We start from the raw sequence: 16,965 nt of genomic DNA, 5'->3' as shown, positions 1-16,965 counted from the left end.
ATCATATGGAGACATATGGAGACCCATCTTGTTCAACATCTACATAAGAGACTTGATAGAAGGGCTCCGAGGAATAATAACATTATTCGCCGATGATGCCAAACTAAGCAATGTAGTGAACAAAAGCACAACAGACAAAAATTCAATGGCAGACGATATGATGCATGACCTACTTCTACTGGAGCACTGGTCTAGGTCCTGGCAACTCAGTTTCAGTGCCAAAAAATGCAAAGTCATGTACCTGGGAAGCCAAAATCCATGCAGGATTTACACCCTAAATGGCGAGATCTAGACAAAAACTGAAGCAGAAAGAGACTTAGGGGTGATTGTCAGGGAAGACATGAAGTCTGCAAATCAAGTAACATAGAAACATAGAAGATGACGGCAGAAAAGGGCTACAGCCCATCAAGTCTGCCCACTCTGCTTACCCACCCCCTGTCTATGCCCTAATGACCCAATTTCCTTATCTTGACCCTCGTAGGGATCCCACATGGGTATCCCATTTATTCTTAAAGTCTGGCACGCTGTCTGCCTCGATCACCTGCACTGGAAGCTTGTTCCAATAATCAACCACTCTCTCTGTGAAGAAATACTTTCTGGTGTCGCCATGAAATTTTCCGCCCCTGAGTTTGAGCGGGTGCCCTCTTGTGGCCGAGGGTCCCTTGAGAAAGAAAATATCATCTTCCACTTCGACACGTCCCGTGAGGTACTTAAATGTTTCGATCATGTCTCCCCTCTTCCTACGTTCCTCAAGAGTGTAGAGCTGCAATTTGTTCAGTCTCTCTTCGTATGAGAGACCCTTGAGCCCCGAGATCATCCTGGTGGAGCAAGCTTCATCCAAAGCAAGGCAAATCATAGGTTGCATACGCAGGAGTTTCGTCAGCCGCAAACCTGAAGTCATTATGCCACTGTATAGATCCATGGTGAGACCGCACCTGGAGTACTGTGTGCAATTTTGGAGGCCACATTACCGCAAGGATGTGCTGAGACTGGAATCGGTCCAGAGAATGGCCACCAGGATGGTCTCGGGACTCAAGGAGCTCCCATACGAGGAGCGGTTAGGGAAGTTGCAGCTCTACTCACTCGAGTAACGTAGAGAGAGGGGAGATATGATCGAGACATTCAAGTACCTCACAGGTCGCATCGAGGTGGAAGAGGATATATTCTTTTTCAAGGGTCCCGTGGCAACAAGGGGGCATCAGTGGAAAATCAGGGGTGGGAAACTGCACGGTGACACTAGGAAGTTCTTCTTCACCGAAAGGGTGGTTGATCACTCCTGGGGACGTCTACAACGAACTGGCAAGGCTAAAGGTAAACAAGGCCATGGGACCGGACAATTTACACCCAAGAGTGCTCAGAGAATTGAGAGATGTCCTGGCAGAACCGTTGGCGGTGCTCTTCAATCTCTCATTAAGTACGGGGAAAGTTCCGTTGGACTGGAAAACAGCCAATGTCGTTCCTCTACATAAAAAGGGTTGCAAGGCTGAGGCTGCGAACTATAGACCGGTAAGCCTCACCTCAATAGTGTGCAAACTCATGGAAACACTAATTAAGTATAAATTAGATACGATCCTGAACGAGGGAAATCTCCGGGATCCCAGCCAACATGGATTCACCAAGGGTAGGTCATGCCAGTCCAATCTAATAAGCTTCTTTGACTGGGTAACAAGAAGACTAGACTCAGGAGAGTCCTTGGACGTCGTGTACCTGGACTTCAGCAAAGCGTTTGACAGCGTCCCACACCGCAGGCTGCTGAACAAGATGAATTCTATGGGATTAGGACAGACTCTAACTGCATGGGTTAAGGATTGGCTTAGTGGCAGACTTCAGAGGGTGGTGGTCAACGGTACCCTTTCTAAAATGTCAGAGGTGACCAGCGGAGTACCACAGGGTTCGGTCCTGGGCCCACTCCTCTTCAACATATTCATTAGGGATCTGACTCAAGGGCTCCAAGGCAAGGTAACCTTATTCGCTGATGACGCCAAACTATGCAATGTAGTAAACGGCTATAATCTTCAGGATGCTATGGAGCAAGACCTGCGTACTTTAGAAAGTTGGTCCTTGATCTGGCAGCTGGGCTTCAACGCCAAGAAATGTAAGGTCATGCATCTCGGAAATGGAAATCCTTGCAGAACTTACACCCTGAATGGAGAAACTTTAGCAAGGACTAGGGCAGAACGAGACTTAGGAGTAATCATCAGTGCTGACATGAAAGCAGCCACTCAAGTGGAGAAGGCTTCATCTAAAGCACGGCAAATGATAGGCTGTATCAAGAGAAGCTTCGTCAACAGGAAACCTGAAGTCATGATGCCACTGTACAGAGCCATGGTGAGACCGCATCTGGAATACTGTGTTCAATTCTGGAGGCCACATTACCGTAAGGATGTGCTCAGAGTTGAATCGGTTCAGCGGATGGCCACCAGGATGGTCTCGGGGCTAAAGGGTCTCCCGTACGAAGAAAGACTGAGCAAATTGCAGCTCTACACTCTCGAGGAGCGTAGGGAGAGGGGAGACATGATTGAGACATTTAAGTACATCACGGGACGGGTAGAGGTGGAAGATGATATCTTTCTTCTCAGGGGACCCTCGACCACAAGAGGACATCCGCTCAAGCTCAGGGGAGGGAAGTTTCGTGGAGACACCAGGAAATACTTCTTCACGGAGAGAGTGATTGAGCATTGGAACGAGCTTCCAGTGCAGGTGGTCGAGGCACGCAGCATCTCAGACTTCAAGAACAAATGGGATACCTATGTGGGATCCCTACGAGGTCATGCCAAGGGATAGGGTCACTCGGACTGAATGAGCGGGTCAGTAGAGTGACAGTATAATTACAAGGGATAGGGTCACTAGGACTGAATGAGCGGGTCAGTAGAGTGACAGTATAATTACAATTATTCTTTAGGGGGTCAGTAGATTTAAGAGGGTGGGTAAATAGTGTGGGCAGACTTGATGGGCTATGGCCCTTATCTGCCGTCATCTTTCTATGTTTCTATGTTTCTATGTTTCTATCGCTGGAATAGTCTTCCACTTCAGGTTATTGAGGCCAGCAGCGTGCCAGATTTTAAGGACAGATGGGACAGACATGTGGGATCTATCCGCAAAGATAGATAGGGAGGGCCATTGGAGTGGGCAGACTTGATGGGCCGTGGCCCTTATCTGCCGTCTATTTCTATGTTTCTAATAGAAACATTTTCTAACTACTGAGCTTATTTGTTCGTGAAATGTGAATTTTCTGTCTAAGATAACACCAAGAAGCATAATGGATGTGACTGTCTATATAGAAACAGATTTTAGACTTATGGGGCAGGGTAGAGTAAGGCCTTCCTTAACTGGAAAAATCATAACTTTAGTCTTACTAATTTTGAGAGCAAGCATATTTGGGCTTAGCCAGTCGCTGATTTGTTTCAATTTCTGATTAATGGATAAAATATCGTTAGGATCGTCAAGATTGACAGGGTGAGCAAGTTATCATCCGCAGAAGCAAAAATTGAAAACCCAATGGATTGTCCTAATGTGATATGTGATGCGAGGAAAATATTGAACAGCATAGGGGAAAGAATGGAACCTTGAGAAAGTGCTAGAGGAGGTACTGTTAAACATTACTTTTGAGGAGCGATCTTTAAAGTATGATTAAAAAAGTCTAAAACTTGATCAGTGATTCCTATATTCTGAATCCTGCGAATTAATAATTGGTGGTCTATAGTGTCGAAGGCTGACGATAAATCCAATGAAATAAATAGAGCTGATTTATGATGATCCAGGAGGTAAATAATGATGGTCAGCCCTATCAAAGACAATTCTGTTGATTGTGTTTATGGAAACCTGTCTGATTAGGGTGAAGGATGTTTGTTCAAAAGTCGGAAAGTTGGGTGAAAACAATTTTTTCTGTAGGTTTTGCCAAAAATAGGATATTAAAAATAGGGTGATAATTGAAAATCTTTGCTGCACAGACTTTTGTCATCTAATTGTAGGAAAAACAGTTTGCTTCTTTCCATTGCTTAGGTATGGTACTAGAAACGAGACTAGTTTGAATGAAATTGAGTATATGTGGGCCGAATATTTGAAAGTGGCGCTTCAGAATATGAGGGGGGATGACTTCAACACAAAAACCTTTAAATATTCAAAGTGTTAATGGTTTGTTGTATCTCCATTAATGAGGGAATCCTGAACATAGAACATTTCGAGCACAATATATTGGATGATGTGAAGTTTTGGGAAGATAGAATGGCAGTTTTTTTAAATGAACTGAAGATGCAGGAACAAGGAAGATGCACTAAGCGGAGGACAAGAGCCATCTGACTCCAAGGCAGAGGGAACCCATGGAGGAAACTTGCAGGAAGAAGAGGAAAGATCCTACCAGTGCCTAGAGGGAGAAGAAATGAAGCGCACCAAGGACATGGACCTGGGACTGCAGCGGAAGCTGAAAAAAGGGAAATCTGCAATCCTGGTGGGAGACTCAATCCTAAGACAGGTGGACAGTCACATAGCAGGAGGGAGAGAGGATCGGCTGGTGACCTGTCTCCCAGGAGCAAGAACTAAGGACATCGTTGACAGAATTGAAAGGATCCTGGAAGGAGCAGAGATGGAAGAGACCGCAGTGATAGTCCACGTCGGGACAAATGATGTCACTAGGAGAGACTACAGCAGGAATGCACTTACCGAACAGTTCAAGATCTTAGGAAGGAAGCTAAAGATGAAGACACAGAGGATAGAGTTCTTGGAGATCCTGCCAGTACCGAGGGCTGATGTGAAGAGACAGACGGAACTACAATCAATAAATGCGTGGATGAGGAGATGGTGTGAGGAAGAGGGATTTCACTTTGTGAGGATCTGGACAATGTTCTGGGGCAAGAACAAGCTCTTCAGGAGAGATGGACTACACCTGAGCACGGCGGGAACTAGACTACTAGCAAACAACGTCAGGAGAGGAATAGAGCAAGCTTTAAACTAGGAAGAAGGGGAAAGCCGACAGTCAACCAGGTGTCGATGATTTGGAAGCCAGTATCCCGAGAAGATACTGAGTGAGGAAAGTGCTGGGAAGACACAAATGGCACAAAACAGGAGCTGAAAAACCAAGGGAGCCAGACGAAACAAGAGGAGGATAGGAGGAGTGTACTACAAGGGGAAGACATAATGGAGCAAGATGAAGGGAAGGACCAAAAGGAGGACAATAAGAATGTTCCACAAGGGGATGACAAGAGAGACAATAACCAAGAGTCTGCAGGACAGGAAGGGGACAGAAAGAAAAATGAAATGCAAGGGAAAATAACAAGGAGAAAAAAATACCAAGACTTGAAGTACATGTACATTAACGCAAGAAGCCTAAAGAACAACATGGGGGAACTAGAAGTCATAGCCAAAGACGAGAACCTAGATATCATAGCGATCACAGAAACATGGTGGAACGAAGAAAACAAATGGGACATAGTACTGCCAGGGTACAAGCTCTACCGAAGAGACAGGACACATCAGAAGGGTGGAGGAGTAGCACTTTACATAAAGGACACCATTCACTCAACCAGAGTGGACGCAGCAGCGACAAATGACCAACTGGAGTTACTATGGGTTAAAATACCAGGTAGAAAGGGAGCCGAGATAAGATGGGACTGTACTACCGCCCACCTGGGCAAACTGAAGCAAAGGATACAGAACTGGGAGCCGAATTGAGGCAGGAATGCAAAAACGCAAACACCATAGTTATGGGAGATTTCAACTATCCCAGGATAGACTGGAGTCTTGGAGTTTAAAAATGTACAAAGGAAACGGAGTTCCTGGAGGCTGTACGGGACTGCTTCTTGGAACAGCTTGTCAAGGAACCAACGAGAGGGACAGCTGTTCTGGACTTAATCTTCAACGGGCTGAAAGAACCTGTCAAGGAAGTGGAAGTAGTGGGACCATTAGGAAACAGTGATCACAGCATGATCCAGTTCAAAGTGGAAATAGGAATGCCAATAGAGAAGAGAACCATTGCATCAACGTTTAACTTCAAGAAAGGGAAGTATGATGCCATGAGACAAATGGTGAAGAAGAAACTCAGGAACAGCTTTAGGAAAGCACAGATGGTGGAGCAAGCCTGGTCCTTATTCAAAGACCTGATAAACGAAGCGCAAAACCTGTATATACCCAGATTTAGATAAGGGTGCAAAAAGAATCAAGCAAAAGACCTGGCATGGATAACCAATGAAGTTAAGAATGTGTAAATCTGACACCAAGGGAGAGGAATATAGGAATGCCAATAGGGAAGAGAACCATTGCATCAACGTTTAACTTCAAGAAAGAGAACTATGATGCCATGAGACAAGAAAAATCATTCCAGAAGTGGGAAAAGGTTAAAACCAAGGAAAATTGGAAAGAGCATAGGAAGCATCAAAAAGAATGTCATCGCGTGGTCAGAAAAGCAAAAAGAGTATGAAGAGAGGCTTGCCAGGGAGGCACAGAATTTTAAACCATTCTTCCGATATGTGAAAGGAAAACAGCTGGCGAGCGAGGAGGTGGGACCTTTGGATGAGGGAGACAGGAAGGGAGTGGTGAAGGAGGAAGAAGAGGTGGCAGAAAGATTAAACACGTTCTTTTCGTCAGTCTTCACAAAAGAGGACACATCCAACATGCCGGAACCGGAGAAAATCTTCAAGGGGAAACAAGAGGGAAAATTATCATGCATGGAGGTAAGCCTCGAAGACGTACTCAAACAGATAGATAGATTAAAAACTGACAAATCTCCGGGCCCAGACGGAATCCACCTGAGAATACTGAAAGAGCTCAGAGATGAAACAGCGGAGTTACTGCAGCAGATCTGCAACCTATCCTTGAAAACAGGGGTAATCCCGGAGGACTGGAGGCTAGCGAATGTTACCCCTATCTTTAAAAAAGGATCAAGAGGCGACCCGGGGAACTACAGACCGGTGAGCTTAACCTCAGATCTGGGGAAGATGGCTGAATCATTGATCAAGGACAGTATCAGTGAGCATATAGAAAGAAATAATCTGATGAGAACAAGCCAGCATGGTTTCTGTAAAGGAAGATCATGCCAAACGAACCTACTGCACTTCTTTGAAGGGATAAGCGAACAATTGGACAAAGGTGACCCCATAGATATCGTATATCTGGACTTCCAAAAGCCTTCGACAAGGTACCCCATGAGCGTCTACTAAGGAAACTGTGGAACCACGGGGTGGAAGGGGACGTGCACAGATAGATCAGAAATTGGCTGGCAGACATGAAACAAAGGGTATGAGTTAAGGGACTGGAAAGGGGTCATGAGTGGCGTCCCGCAGGGGTCAGTGCTGGGTCCACTTCTGTTCAATATATTCATTAATGACCTGGAATCAGGGACGAAGTGCGAAGTTATAAAATTCATGGACGACACAAAACTCTCCAGTAGGGTGGAGGCTGTGGAGGAATGCAAAGAACTACAAAAGGACCTGAACAAACTGAGTGAGTGGGCAAATAAATGGCAGATGAGCTTCAATGTAGAGAAATGTAAAGTCTTGCACATAGGGAAAGGAAACCCGATGTATAACTACACGATGGGGGGGATGGTACTGGGGGAAGGCAATCTAGAAAAGGACTTGGGGGTTTTGGTGGATAAAACAATGAAGCTGGCGGCACAATGCGCAGCGGCCTCAAAGAAGGCGAACAGAATGTTGGGCATTATCAAAAAGGGTATCACTACCAGAACGAAAGAGGTTATCCTGCCACTATATCGAGCGATGGTGCGCCCGCATCTGGAATACTGCGTTGAATACTGGTGGCCATACCTTAAGAAGGATATGGCAATACTCGAGAGGGTCCAAAGAAGAGCAACAAAGATAATAGGCATGGAAAACCATCTTTTACTTAACCTAATCATTTAATATCCTGTATAGTAACCCTCTAACTATACCCTTCAATCCTCTTATTCTTCAGGAAATCATCTAATCCCATTTTGAAACCCCAAATCATACTCTGCCCTACCACCTCCTCTGGAAGCGCATTCCAGGTGTCCACCACCCTCTGAGTGAAGAAGAACTTCCTAGCATTTGTTCTGAACCTGTCTCCTTTCAATTTTTCTGAATGCCCTCTTGTTTTTGCTGCCCCTGCTAGTCTGAAGAATCTGTCCCTCTCTACTTTCTCTATACCCTTCATGATCTTATAAGTTTCTAGCTTGTCCCCTTAAGTCTCCGCTTTTCAAGGGAAAAGAGCCCCAGCTTCTCTAGCCTTTCAGCATATGAAAGTTATGAAAGGTCACTTGGACACACAAAGTCAGAGGCGTGAAGAAAGTACAAGAGTTTTATTTACAGCATGCCGGACTCTTGTGCAGTGAACATCCGGTCTGCCCATCTGCAGTAGCCATTATCTCTTTCTCTCTCTAAGAGATCCTACGTACCTATGATAGGTTTTCTTGAATTCAGACACCTCTTCCGGGAGACTGTTGCTGAAAATGTCTTCTGAGACATTGTGAGAATATGTGGAAAAAGAAATCATGTTTACCAGCTTTTTATACTTAAAACTATGTACAGGTCACAAAGGAAAGACTTGTTCAACAAATCTCTGGAGACGGGAGTGATTCCTGGGGATTGGAGGAGAGCGGAAGTGGTCCCTATTCATAAAAGTGGTCACAGGGATGAAGCAGGAAACTACAGGCCGGTGAGCCTCACTTCAGTTGTTGGAAAAATAATGGAAGTGTTGCTGAAAGAAAGGATAGTGTACTTCCTTGAATCTAATGGGTTACAGGATCCGAGGCAACGTGGCTTTACAAAAGGTAAATCGTGCCAAACGAACCTGATTGAATTTTTTGATTGGGTGACCAGAGAGCTGGATCAAGGACATATGCTAGATGTAATTTACTTGGATTTCAGCAAAGCCTTTGATACAGTTCCTCATGGGAGGCTGTTGAACAAACTTGAAGGGCTGAAGTTAGGACCCAAAGTGGTGAACTGTGTCAGAAACTGGCTGTTGGACAGACGTCAGAGGGTGGTGGTTAATGGAAGTCGCTCGAAGGAAGGAAAGGTGAGTAGTGGAGTCCCTCAGGGATCAGTGCTGGGGCCAATCCTGTTCAATATGTTTGTGAAGGGAAAAGTGTGCCTTTTCGCAGATGATACCAAGATTTGTAACAGAGTAGACACCGAAGAGGTTGTGGAAAATATGAAAAAGGATCTGCAAAAGTTAGAGGAATGGTCTAATGCCTGGCAACTAAAATTCAATGCAAAGAAATGCAGAGTAATGCATTTGGGGATTAATAATAGGAAGGAACCGTATATGCTGGGAGGAGAGAAGCTGATATGCACGGACGGGGAGAGGGACCTTGGGGTGATAGTGTCCGAAGATCTAAAGGCGAAAAAACAGTGTGACAAGGCAGTGGCTGCTGCCAGAAGGATTCTGGGCTGTATAAAGAGAGGCGTAGTCAGTAGAAGGAAGAAGGTGTTGATGCCCCTGTACAGGTCATTGGTGAGGCCCCACTTGGAGTATTGTGTTCAGTTTTGGAGACCGTATCTGGCGAAAGACGTAAGAAGACTTGAGGCGGTCCAGAGGAGGGCGACGAAAATGATAGGAGGCTTGCGCCAGAAGACGTATGAGGAGAGACTGGAAACCCTGAATATGTATACCCTAGAGGAAAGGAGAGACAGGGGAGATATGATTCAGACGTTCAAATACTTAAAGGGTATTAACGTAGAACAAAATCTTTTCCAGAGAAAGGAAAATGGTAAAACCAGAGGACATAATTTGAGGTTGAGGGGTGGTAGATTCAGGGGCAATGTTAGGAAATTCTACTTTACGGAGAGGGTGGTGGATGCCTGGAATGCGCCCCCGAGAGAGGTGGTGGAGAGTAAAACTGTGACTGAGTTCAAAGAAGCGTGGGATGAACACAGAGGATCTAGAATCAGAAAATAAGATTAAATATTGAACTAAGGCCAGTTACTGGGCAGACTTGCACGGTCTGTGTCTGTGTATGGCCGTTTGGTGGAGGATGGGCAGGGGAGGGCTTCAATGGCTAGGAGGGTGTAGATGGGCTGGAGTAAGTCTTAACAGAGATTTCGGCAGTTGGAACCCAAGCACAGTACTGGGTAAAGCTAAGAAGAAAAAATTAAAAAATTTAAATTGAATCAGGTTGGGCAGACTGGATGGACCATTCGGGTCTTTATCTGCCGTCATCTACTATGTTACTATGAAAGTAGCATTAAGATGTTTTCTAATTTGTATTTAGTTAAAGGCCAAGCGTTATATATAGATTGTAACTAAAATAGGGTAAAAGATCCAGACACTTGTGGACAAATATACCAGCCTGACACACAATTCAGAGTAAAAAAAATAAGTCCATTGATATTACTGAATGCAAGGACTATATGCTCCTTAAAATTAGAATCTAGAGAAATCCATTTCTCAAATTATTTTCTAGTATGCAGTAGTTTGATTCTATATATTTAATTTAATTTAATTCTTATATACCACTAATAACCGTGAGGTTTCTAAGCGGTTTACAAAAATGATGCATTAAAAGATACAATAAATAAAAATAAATAAGATAGGTACTTGGAAATTCCCTAACTGTCCCAAAGGCTCACAAGCTAACTAAAGTACCTGAAGAAACAATTTATGAAAAGTAAAGATAAAAATATAAAGATAGAGATAGAAATGAATATTCCAACAAGATGGCGGCCTGTTAGGTCATCTTCTGTGCTGTCTCCCTTGTCCTGCTTTTGTTTTTGTTTTATTTTGCCTTTGTTGATTTTTCTTTTAAATTTCTTTTTTGTTCTGTCTCTGCTGTTTTCATTTGGGACTTCCAGTTTCGTTGGTATTTGCTTCTTTTGAGCTCACCTACCGATTTCCAGTTTGACAGTTGCTCCGATCTGGCAGCTGAGGGAGCCGTTGCCTGAGGCCTGAATGGTTCTATGGTGGCAGTTAAGAACTGAAGAATTGGGTCCTGTTTCTTTAAGTGGTGGATAGGAGAGTTCTGGCTTTCGGCTCCTTGTGTTCATTCGTCTAAGTTGTCCAAAGTAAAAAAAAACAGCTTAGGACACTTTCTCGAAAAATACGTCCAAATTTTTTTTCATTTCAAAAATCGTCTAAATATACGTCCTGCCAATCTGATCGTCCAAGCCGCTAAATCGTCCATCTTTATACCACATTTTCGTCCAACTTTTCATGCAAGTCAAAAACGTCTAGAACAAGCCCTGTTGGACGTGGGAGGGGTCTGCAAAGTGATAGACTGAACACCCAGACATGGCACCTAAATAGTGGGATACCTTACGGGGCACTGCTGTGAACTTCACAAAAAGAGTGCCATGTTATCATCTCACTATAGCTCCCTTATAGGTCATGGTGAGCCCCCCCCCAAACCACCTCCAGAATCCCCTAGACCCACTTATCTATCACCCCAATAGCCCTTATGGCTGCAGGAACCACCTATGTGCCAGTACAAAAGGGTTTTGGGGGTGTATAGGGGAGTGCACGTTTCAATATCAACGCAGTGATTACAGGGGCTTGTGGGTATGGGTCCTCCTCTCCATGGGTCCCTAATCCACCCCAAGATGGCTTAAGACGCCTCTGCAGCACAACTAGGCTTTCCTATGCCAGGTGATGATGTTCTGGAGGCACAATTTTCAAGTTTTTATGGGGGGGATCTGTATTATGTGTTTGCAGTGCTTATCTGGTCACTTTAGGTGGGTTTTTGTGACTTAGACCATGTTTTAAATGGTTTTAAGTCGCAATGTCCAAGTTCCTTCGATCCTCTGCTATATTAACTTTCAGTTATACATGCAGTACGACTAAGTCTAAGCCGGCCCACGTCCCGCCCTCGACACTCCTCCCGAAATACCCCGTTTGGCTATGGTCATTCAGAAATACGTCCAAAACCCGGTTTTATTATCGGCACTTGGACGTATTTAGACAATGTTCATCCAAGTGCTGACTTAGGCCGGTTTTTGGATGTTTTTCTCTTTCGATTATGAGCCCCATAGTATATAATAATTTAAATAGTTTAAAGCCCATATTTTACATCGAAACAAAATAGCCTCCACACACATGGACCTCAGCTAATGAACACTGAAGCTAAAATCCACAATGCTTTTACGATAGCCGACTTTGCACCACATTTCAAGAGACAGCTGATATCGTATCTCCAGGGAGGCTGTTTCCTAAGGAGTTTATCCCAAATTTACGGACTTAATTCCTGCTAAACTTTTGTATTGAAAGCACGTATTTGGAGCACTCTTTGCCATATAAACTACCCTAGGAGACCATTACTTGCATTCACATTACACATACACTCAAAAAGAAAGAATGCAAATTGTAGGCTCCCCCCCAAAAAACTATTTTACAATCCCTGATAATTAAGTGGTGTAGTCGGGACAAGAGCAGGAGTGAGCCCGTCATTCTTGCCCATATCAGCTCAACTCTCAAAATGGCTGACATGATCTCTTGCTGCAGTCTGGTGAGATTGCTACTAGAGGTCACGGCAGCCATGTTGAGAGAATAGCCAGCATGAAAAGGAGCAACTGGGGATCGCTCCTGCCTTGACTATACACCTCGACCACCAGGGATTGTGAAATAGGCCTGACGGGGGCATCTCCATGTGTGTAGGGGGGAAAAGCAACTTCTGGAGGGATGGAGCAGGACAAAGCTTCCGTTGACTAGGCATGGTCAGTTTGGGCCAAAACCATGGACTAAGCCTTCGGGCAGAAACCAAAATTAGGCAGGAGGACTTTAGGCCAGTGTTAGTACTGTAAGAGAAACTGAAATTTGGTCGGCCTCTGCTTATATTTCAAGAAATGGTTTCCAAATAAGAAACAGATCAATTCTTAAGCCACAACTAGAAAATCCGAGTGTAGGATAAACAGTCCTTATTATAGGTAATATTTTAGAACCCACCACTGTCTTCTAGCACATGATTAAAACCTTCTGTTTATATCCAACAGATCATCAAAAAAGGAAGAGAGGAAAGGAGCAAAGAGAACATCCTATAGAAATAGAGGAAATCCAAAGACAATCAGAAAATGTCTGTAAGAATATTTCCCATGGAACTGAGAGGATAAACTCAAAGACCTGTAAGCAGGAATCAAAGGAGCAAAGAGACCCTGAAGGAGACTCAGTGGATGGAGTCACTAAGTGTGAGAGAAATGAGAGGGAGCTCAGTGACATCCCTGAGAGCCAAAGACATCAGACAGAGAGACCCTTCCAAATTAATAATAGTGATAAAGTGACTTCTGAATTCCACCATGGCAAAAAGAGGAAAAAACACCAGAAAGAATTCACACATCTTGTATATCAATCTAATAAGCGCTTCCCTTTGTCTTCAGGACTCCAACTGCACACAAGGAATCATAAAAATGAAAAACCATTTACATCTACTGTGGGTAATAAAACTTTCTCTCGGATTTCAGATCTAAAAGTTCACAAGAAGATCCACATGGGAGAAAAACCACATACATGTACTGAGTGTAATAAAAGCTTCATTCAACTTTCCTATCTAAAAATTCACCAAAGGATCCACACGGGAGACAAACCACATACGTGTACTGAGTGTAATAAAAGCTTCATTCGGCTTTCCTATCTAAAAGATCACCAGAGGATCCACACGGGAGACAAACCACATACGTGTACTGAGTGTAATAAAAGCTTCACTTGGCTTTCCTCTCTAAAAGTTCACCAGAGGATCCACACGGGAGACAAACCACATACGTGTACTGAGTGTAATAAAAGCTTCATTCGGCTTTCCTATCTAAAAGATCACCAGAGGATCCACACGGGAGACAAACCACATACGTGTACTGAGTGTAATAAAAGCTTCACTTGGCTTTCCTCTCTAAAAGTTCACCAGAGGATGCACACGGGAGAGAAACTATATATGTGTACTGAGTGTAATAAAAGCTTCACTCATCCTTCAGCTCTAAAAATTCACCAGAGGATCCACATGGATGAAAAACCACATACATGTACTGAGTGTAATAAAAGCTTCATGGATCTGTCACATCTAAAGATACACCATAGGATGCACACAGGAGAGAAACCACATACATGTACTGAGTGTAATAAAAGCTTCACTCAACTTTCCTATCTAAAAGTTCACAAGAGGATCCACACGGGAGACATACCATATATGTGTACTGAGTGTAATAAAAGCTTCACTCAGCTTTCCTGTCTAAAAGTTCACCAGAGGATCCACACAGGAGACAAGCCACATAAGTGTACTGAGTGTAATAATAGCTTTACTCAGCTTTCACATCTAAAAAGTCATCAGAGCATCCACACAGGGTATAAACCATTTACATGTACTGAGTGTAATAAAAGCTTCATGGATCTTTCATGTCTAAAAAGACACCATAGGATGCACACGGGAGAGAAACCATATACATGTACCGAGTGTAATAAAAGCTTCACTCAGCTCTCCTATCTAAAAGTTCACCAGAGTATCCACACGGGAGACAAACCACATAAGTGTACTGAGTGTAATAAAAGCTTCATGGATCTTTCATGTCTAAAAAGACACCATAGGATGCACACGGGAGAGAAACCATATACATGTACTGAATGTAATAAAAGCTTCACTCGGCTCTCCTATCTAAAAGTTCACCAGAGTATCCACACGGGAGACAAACCACATAAGTGTACTGAGTGTAATAAAAGCTTCATGGATCTTTCATGTCTAAAAAGACACCATTGGATGCACACGGGAGAGAAACCATATACATGTACTGAGTGTAATAAAAGCTTCACTCGGCTCTCCTATCTAAAAGTTCACCAGAGTATCCACACGGGAGACAAACCACATAAGTGTACTGAGTGTAATAAAAGCTTCATGAATCTTTCATGTCTAAAAAGACACCATAGGATGCACACAGGAGAGAAACCACATACATGTACTGAGTGTAATAAAAGCTTCACTCAGCTTTCCTATCTAAAAGTTCACCAGAGGATCCACACGGGAGACAAACCACATACGTGTACCGAGTGTAATAAAAGCTTCACTTATGATTCAAGTTTAAAAAATCACCAGAGGATCCACAAGAGAGAGAAACCATATACATGTACTGAGTGTAATAAAAGTTTCACTCAGCTTTCAACTCTAAAAATTCACCAGAATATCCACACGGGAGACAAACCATATTGAGTGCAATAAAAGCTTCAATCATATTTCAAGTTTAAAAAATCAGAGGATCCACAGTGGAGACAAGCTACATTCATGTCCTGAGTGTAATAGAGCTTTCAGCTCTAAAAATTCACCAGAGGTTGCACACTGAAGAGAAACCACATACATGTACTGAGTGTAATAAAAACTTCATAGATCTTTCACTTCTGTAAAAACACCAGAGGACTCACAAGTGAGAGAAACCATATACATGTACTGAGTTTAATAAAAGCTTCACTCAACTTTCAGCTCTAAATATTCACCAGAGGATCCACACGGGAGACAAACCACATACGTGTACTGAGTGTAATAAAAGCTTCACTCAACTTTCAAGTCTAAAAATTCACCAGAGGATCCACACGGGAGACAAACCACATACATGTACTGAGTGTAATAAAAGCTTCACTCGACTTTCAAGTCTAAAAATTCACCAGAGGATCCACACGGGAGATAAACCACATACATGTACTGAGTGTAATAATAGCTTCACTCATCTTTCGCATCTAAAAAATCATCAGAGGATCCACACAGGGTATAAACCGTTTACATGTAGTGAGTGTAATAAAAGCTTCACTAGGCTTTCAGTTCTAAAACTTCACCAGAGGATTCACACGAGAGACAAACCACATACGTGTATTGAGTGTAATAAAAGTTTCACTCAGCTTTCCTATCTAAAAGTTCACCAGAGGATCCACACGGGAGACAAACCACATACGTGTACTGAGTGTAATAAAAGCTTCATTTGGCTTTCCATTCTAAAAGTTCACCAGAGAATCCACACGGGAGACAAACCACATACGTGTACTGAGTGTAACAAAAGTTTCACTCAGCTTTCCTATCTAAAAGTTCACCAGAGGATCCACACGGGAGACAAGCCATATACGTGTATTGAGTGTAATAAAAGCTTCACTCAACTTTCAGCTCTAAATATTCACCAGAGGATCCACACGGGAGACAAACCACATACGTGTATTGAGTGTAATAAAAGTTTTACTCAGCTTTCCTATCTAAAAGTTCACCAGAGGATCCACACGGGAGACAAGCCATATACGTGTATTGAGTGTAATAAAAGCTTCACTCAACTTTCAGCTCTAAATATTCACCAGAGGATCCACACGGGAGACAAACCACATACGTGTATTGAGTGTAATAAAAGTTTTACTCAGCTTTCCTATCTAAAAGTTCACCAGAGGATCCACACGGGAGACAAGCCATATACGTGTACTGAGTGTAATAAAAGCTTCAATCATATTTCAAGTTTAAAAAATCAGAGGATCCACAGTGGAGAGAAGCTACATTCATGTCCTGAGTGTAATAGAGCTTTCAGCTCTAAAAATTCACCAGAAGTTGCACACTGAAGAGAAACCACATACATGTACTGAGTGTAATAAAAACTTTATAGATCTTTCACTTCTGTAAAGACACCAGAGGACTCACAAGTGAGAGAAACCATATACATGTACTGAGTTTAATAAAAGCTTCATTCAGCGTTCCTACCTAAACATTCATCAGAGGATCCACAGGAGAGACAAACTGTTTAAATGTACTGAGTGTAATAAAACCTTCACTTGGTTTTCACATTTACAAATTCACTAGGGTTGCATGGTGGGCTTTCTGCACTGTTATTGGGAGGTGGTCAGATTTAGACATCATTTCGAACATGCCTATCTGTGTCTGGCAATGGGAACTAAACCATGCAGCTCTCCCAACCCATCCAAGTAGCTTAACAAAAATCAGTAGTACTGCATTTCAGATAAGATGTCAGAGTTTATAACATTCCTTTTCTTTCTCTTTTATTGTGTAAACCACCTAAATCTGTCATCTTTGTGGTATATCAAATTTCAATAAATTGTGTAAAATTA

The 16,965-nt window shown here is 43.1% G+C and overlaps 1 protein-coding gene across 1 annotated transcript in view; it reads left to right on the top strand.

Moving 5' to 3' along the window:
• The window catches only part of LOC117354640 (oocyte zinc finger protein XlCOF6-like), a 31,479-nt gene extending 16,382 nt beyond the window's left edge, over positions 1-15,097 (top strand). Inside the window, exon 4 of the mRNA XM_033932469.1 lies at positions 12,894-15,097. Within this exon, the coding sequence (XP_033788360.1) occupies positions 12,894-15,085 (2,192 nt within the window). The 3' untranslated portion in view covers positions 15,086-15,097. The remainder of the gene's footprint in view (positions 1-12,893) is intronic.
• The last annotated feature ends 1,868 nt before the right edge of the window (positions 15,098-16,965 follow it).

Source organism: Geotrypetes seraphini, chromosome 2, assembly GCF_902459505.1.
Source record: "Geotrypetes seraphini chromosome 2, aGeoSer1.1, whole genome shotgun sequence".
Lineage (NCBI taxonomy): Eukaryota > Metazoa > Chordata > Amphibia > Gymnophiona > Dermophiidae > Geotrypetes > Geotrypetes seraphini.
This window is presented reverse-complemented; position numbering and strand designations above follow the sequence as displayed.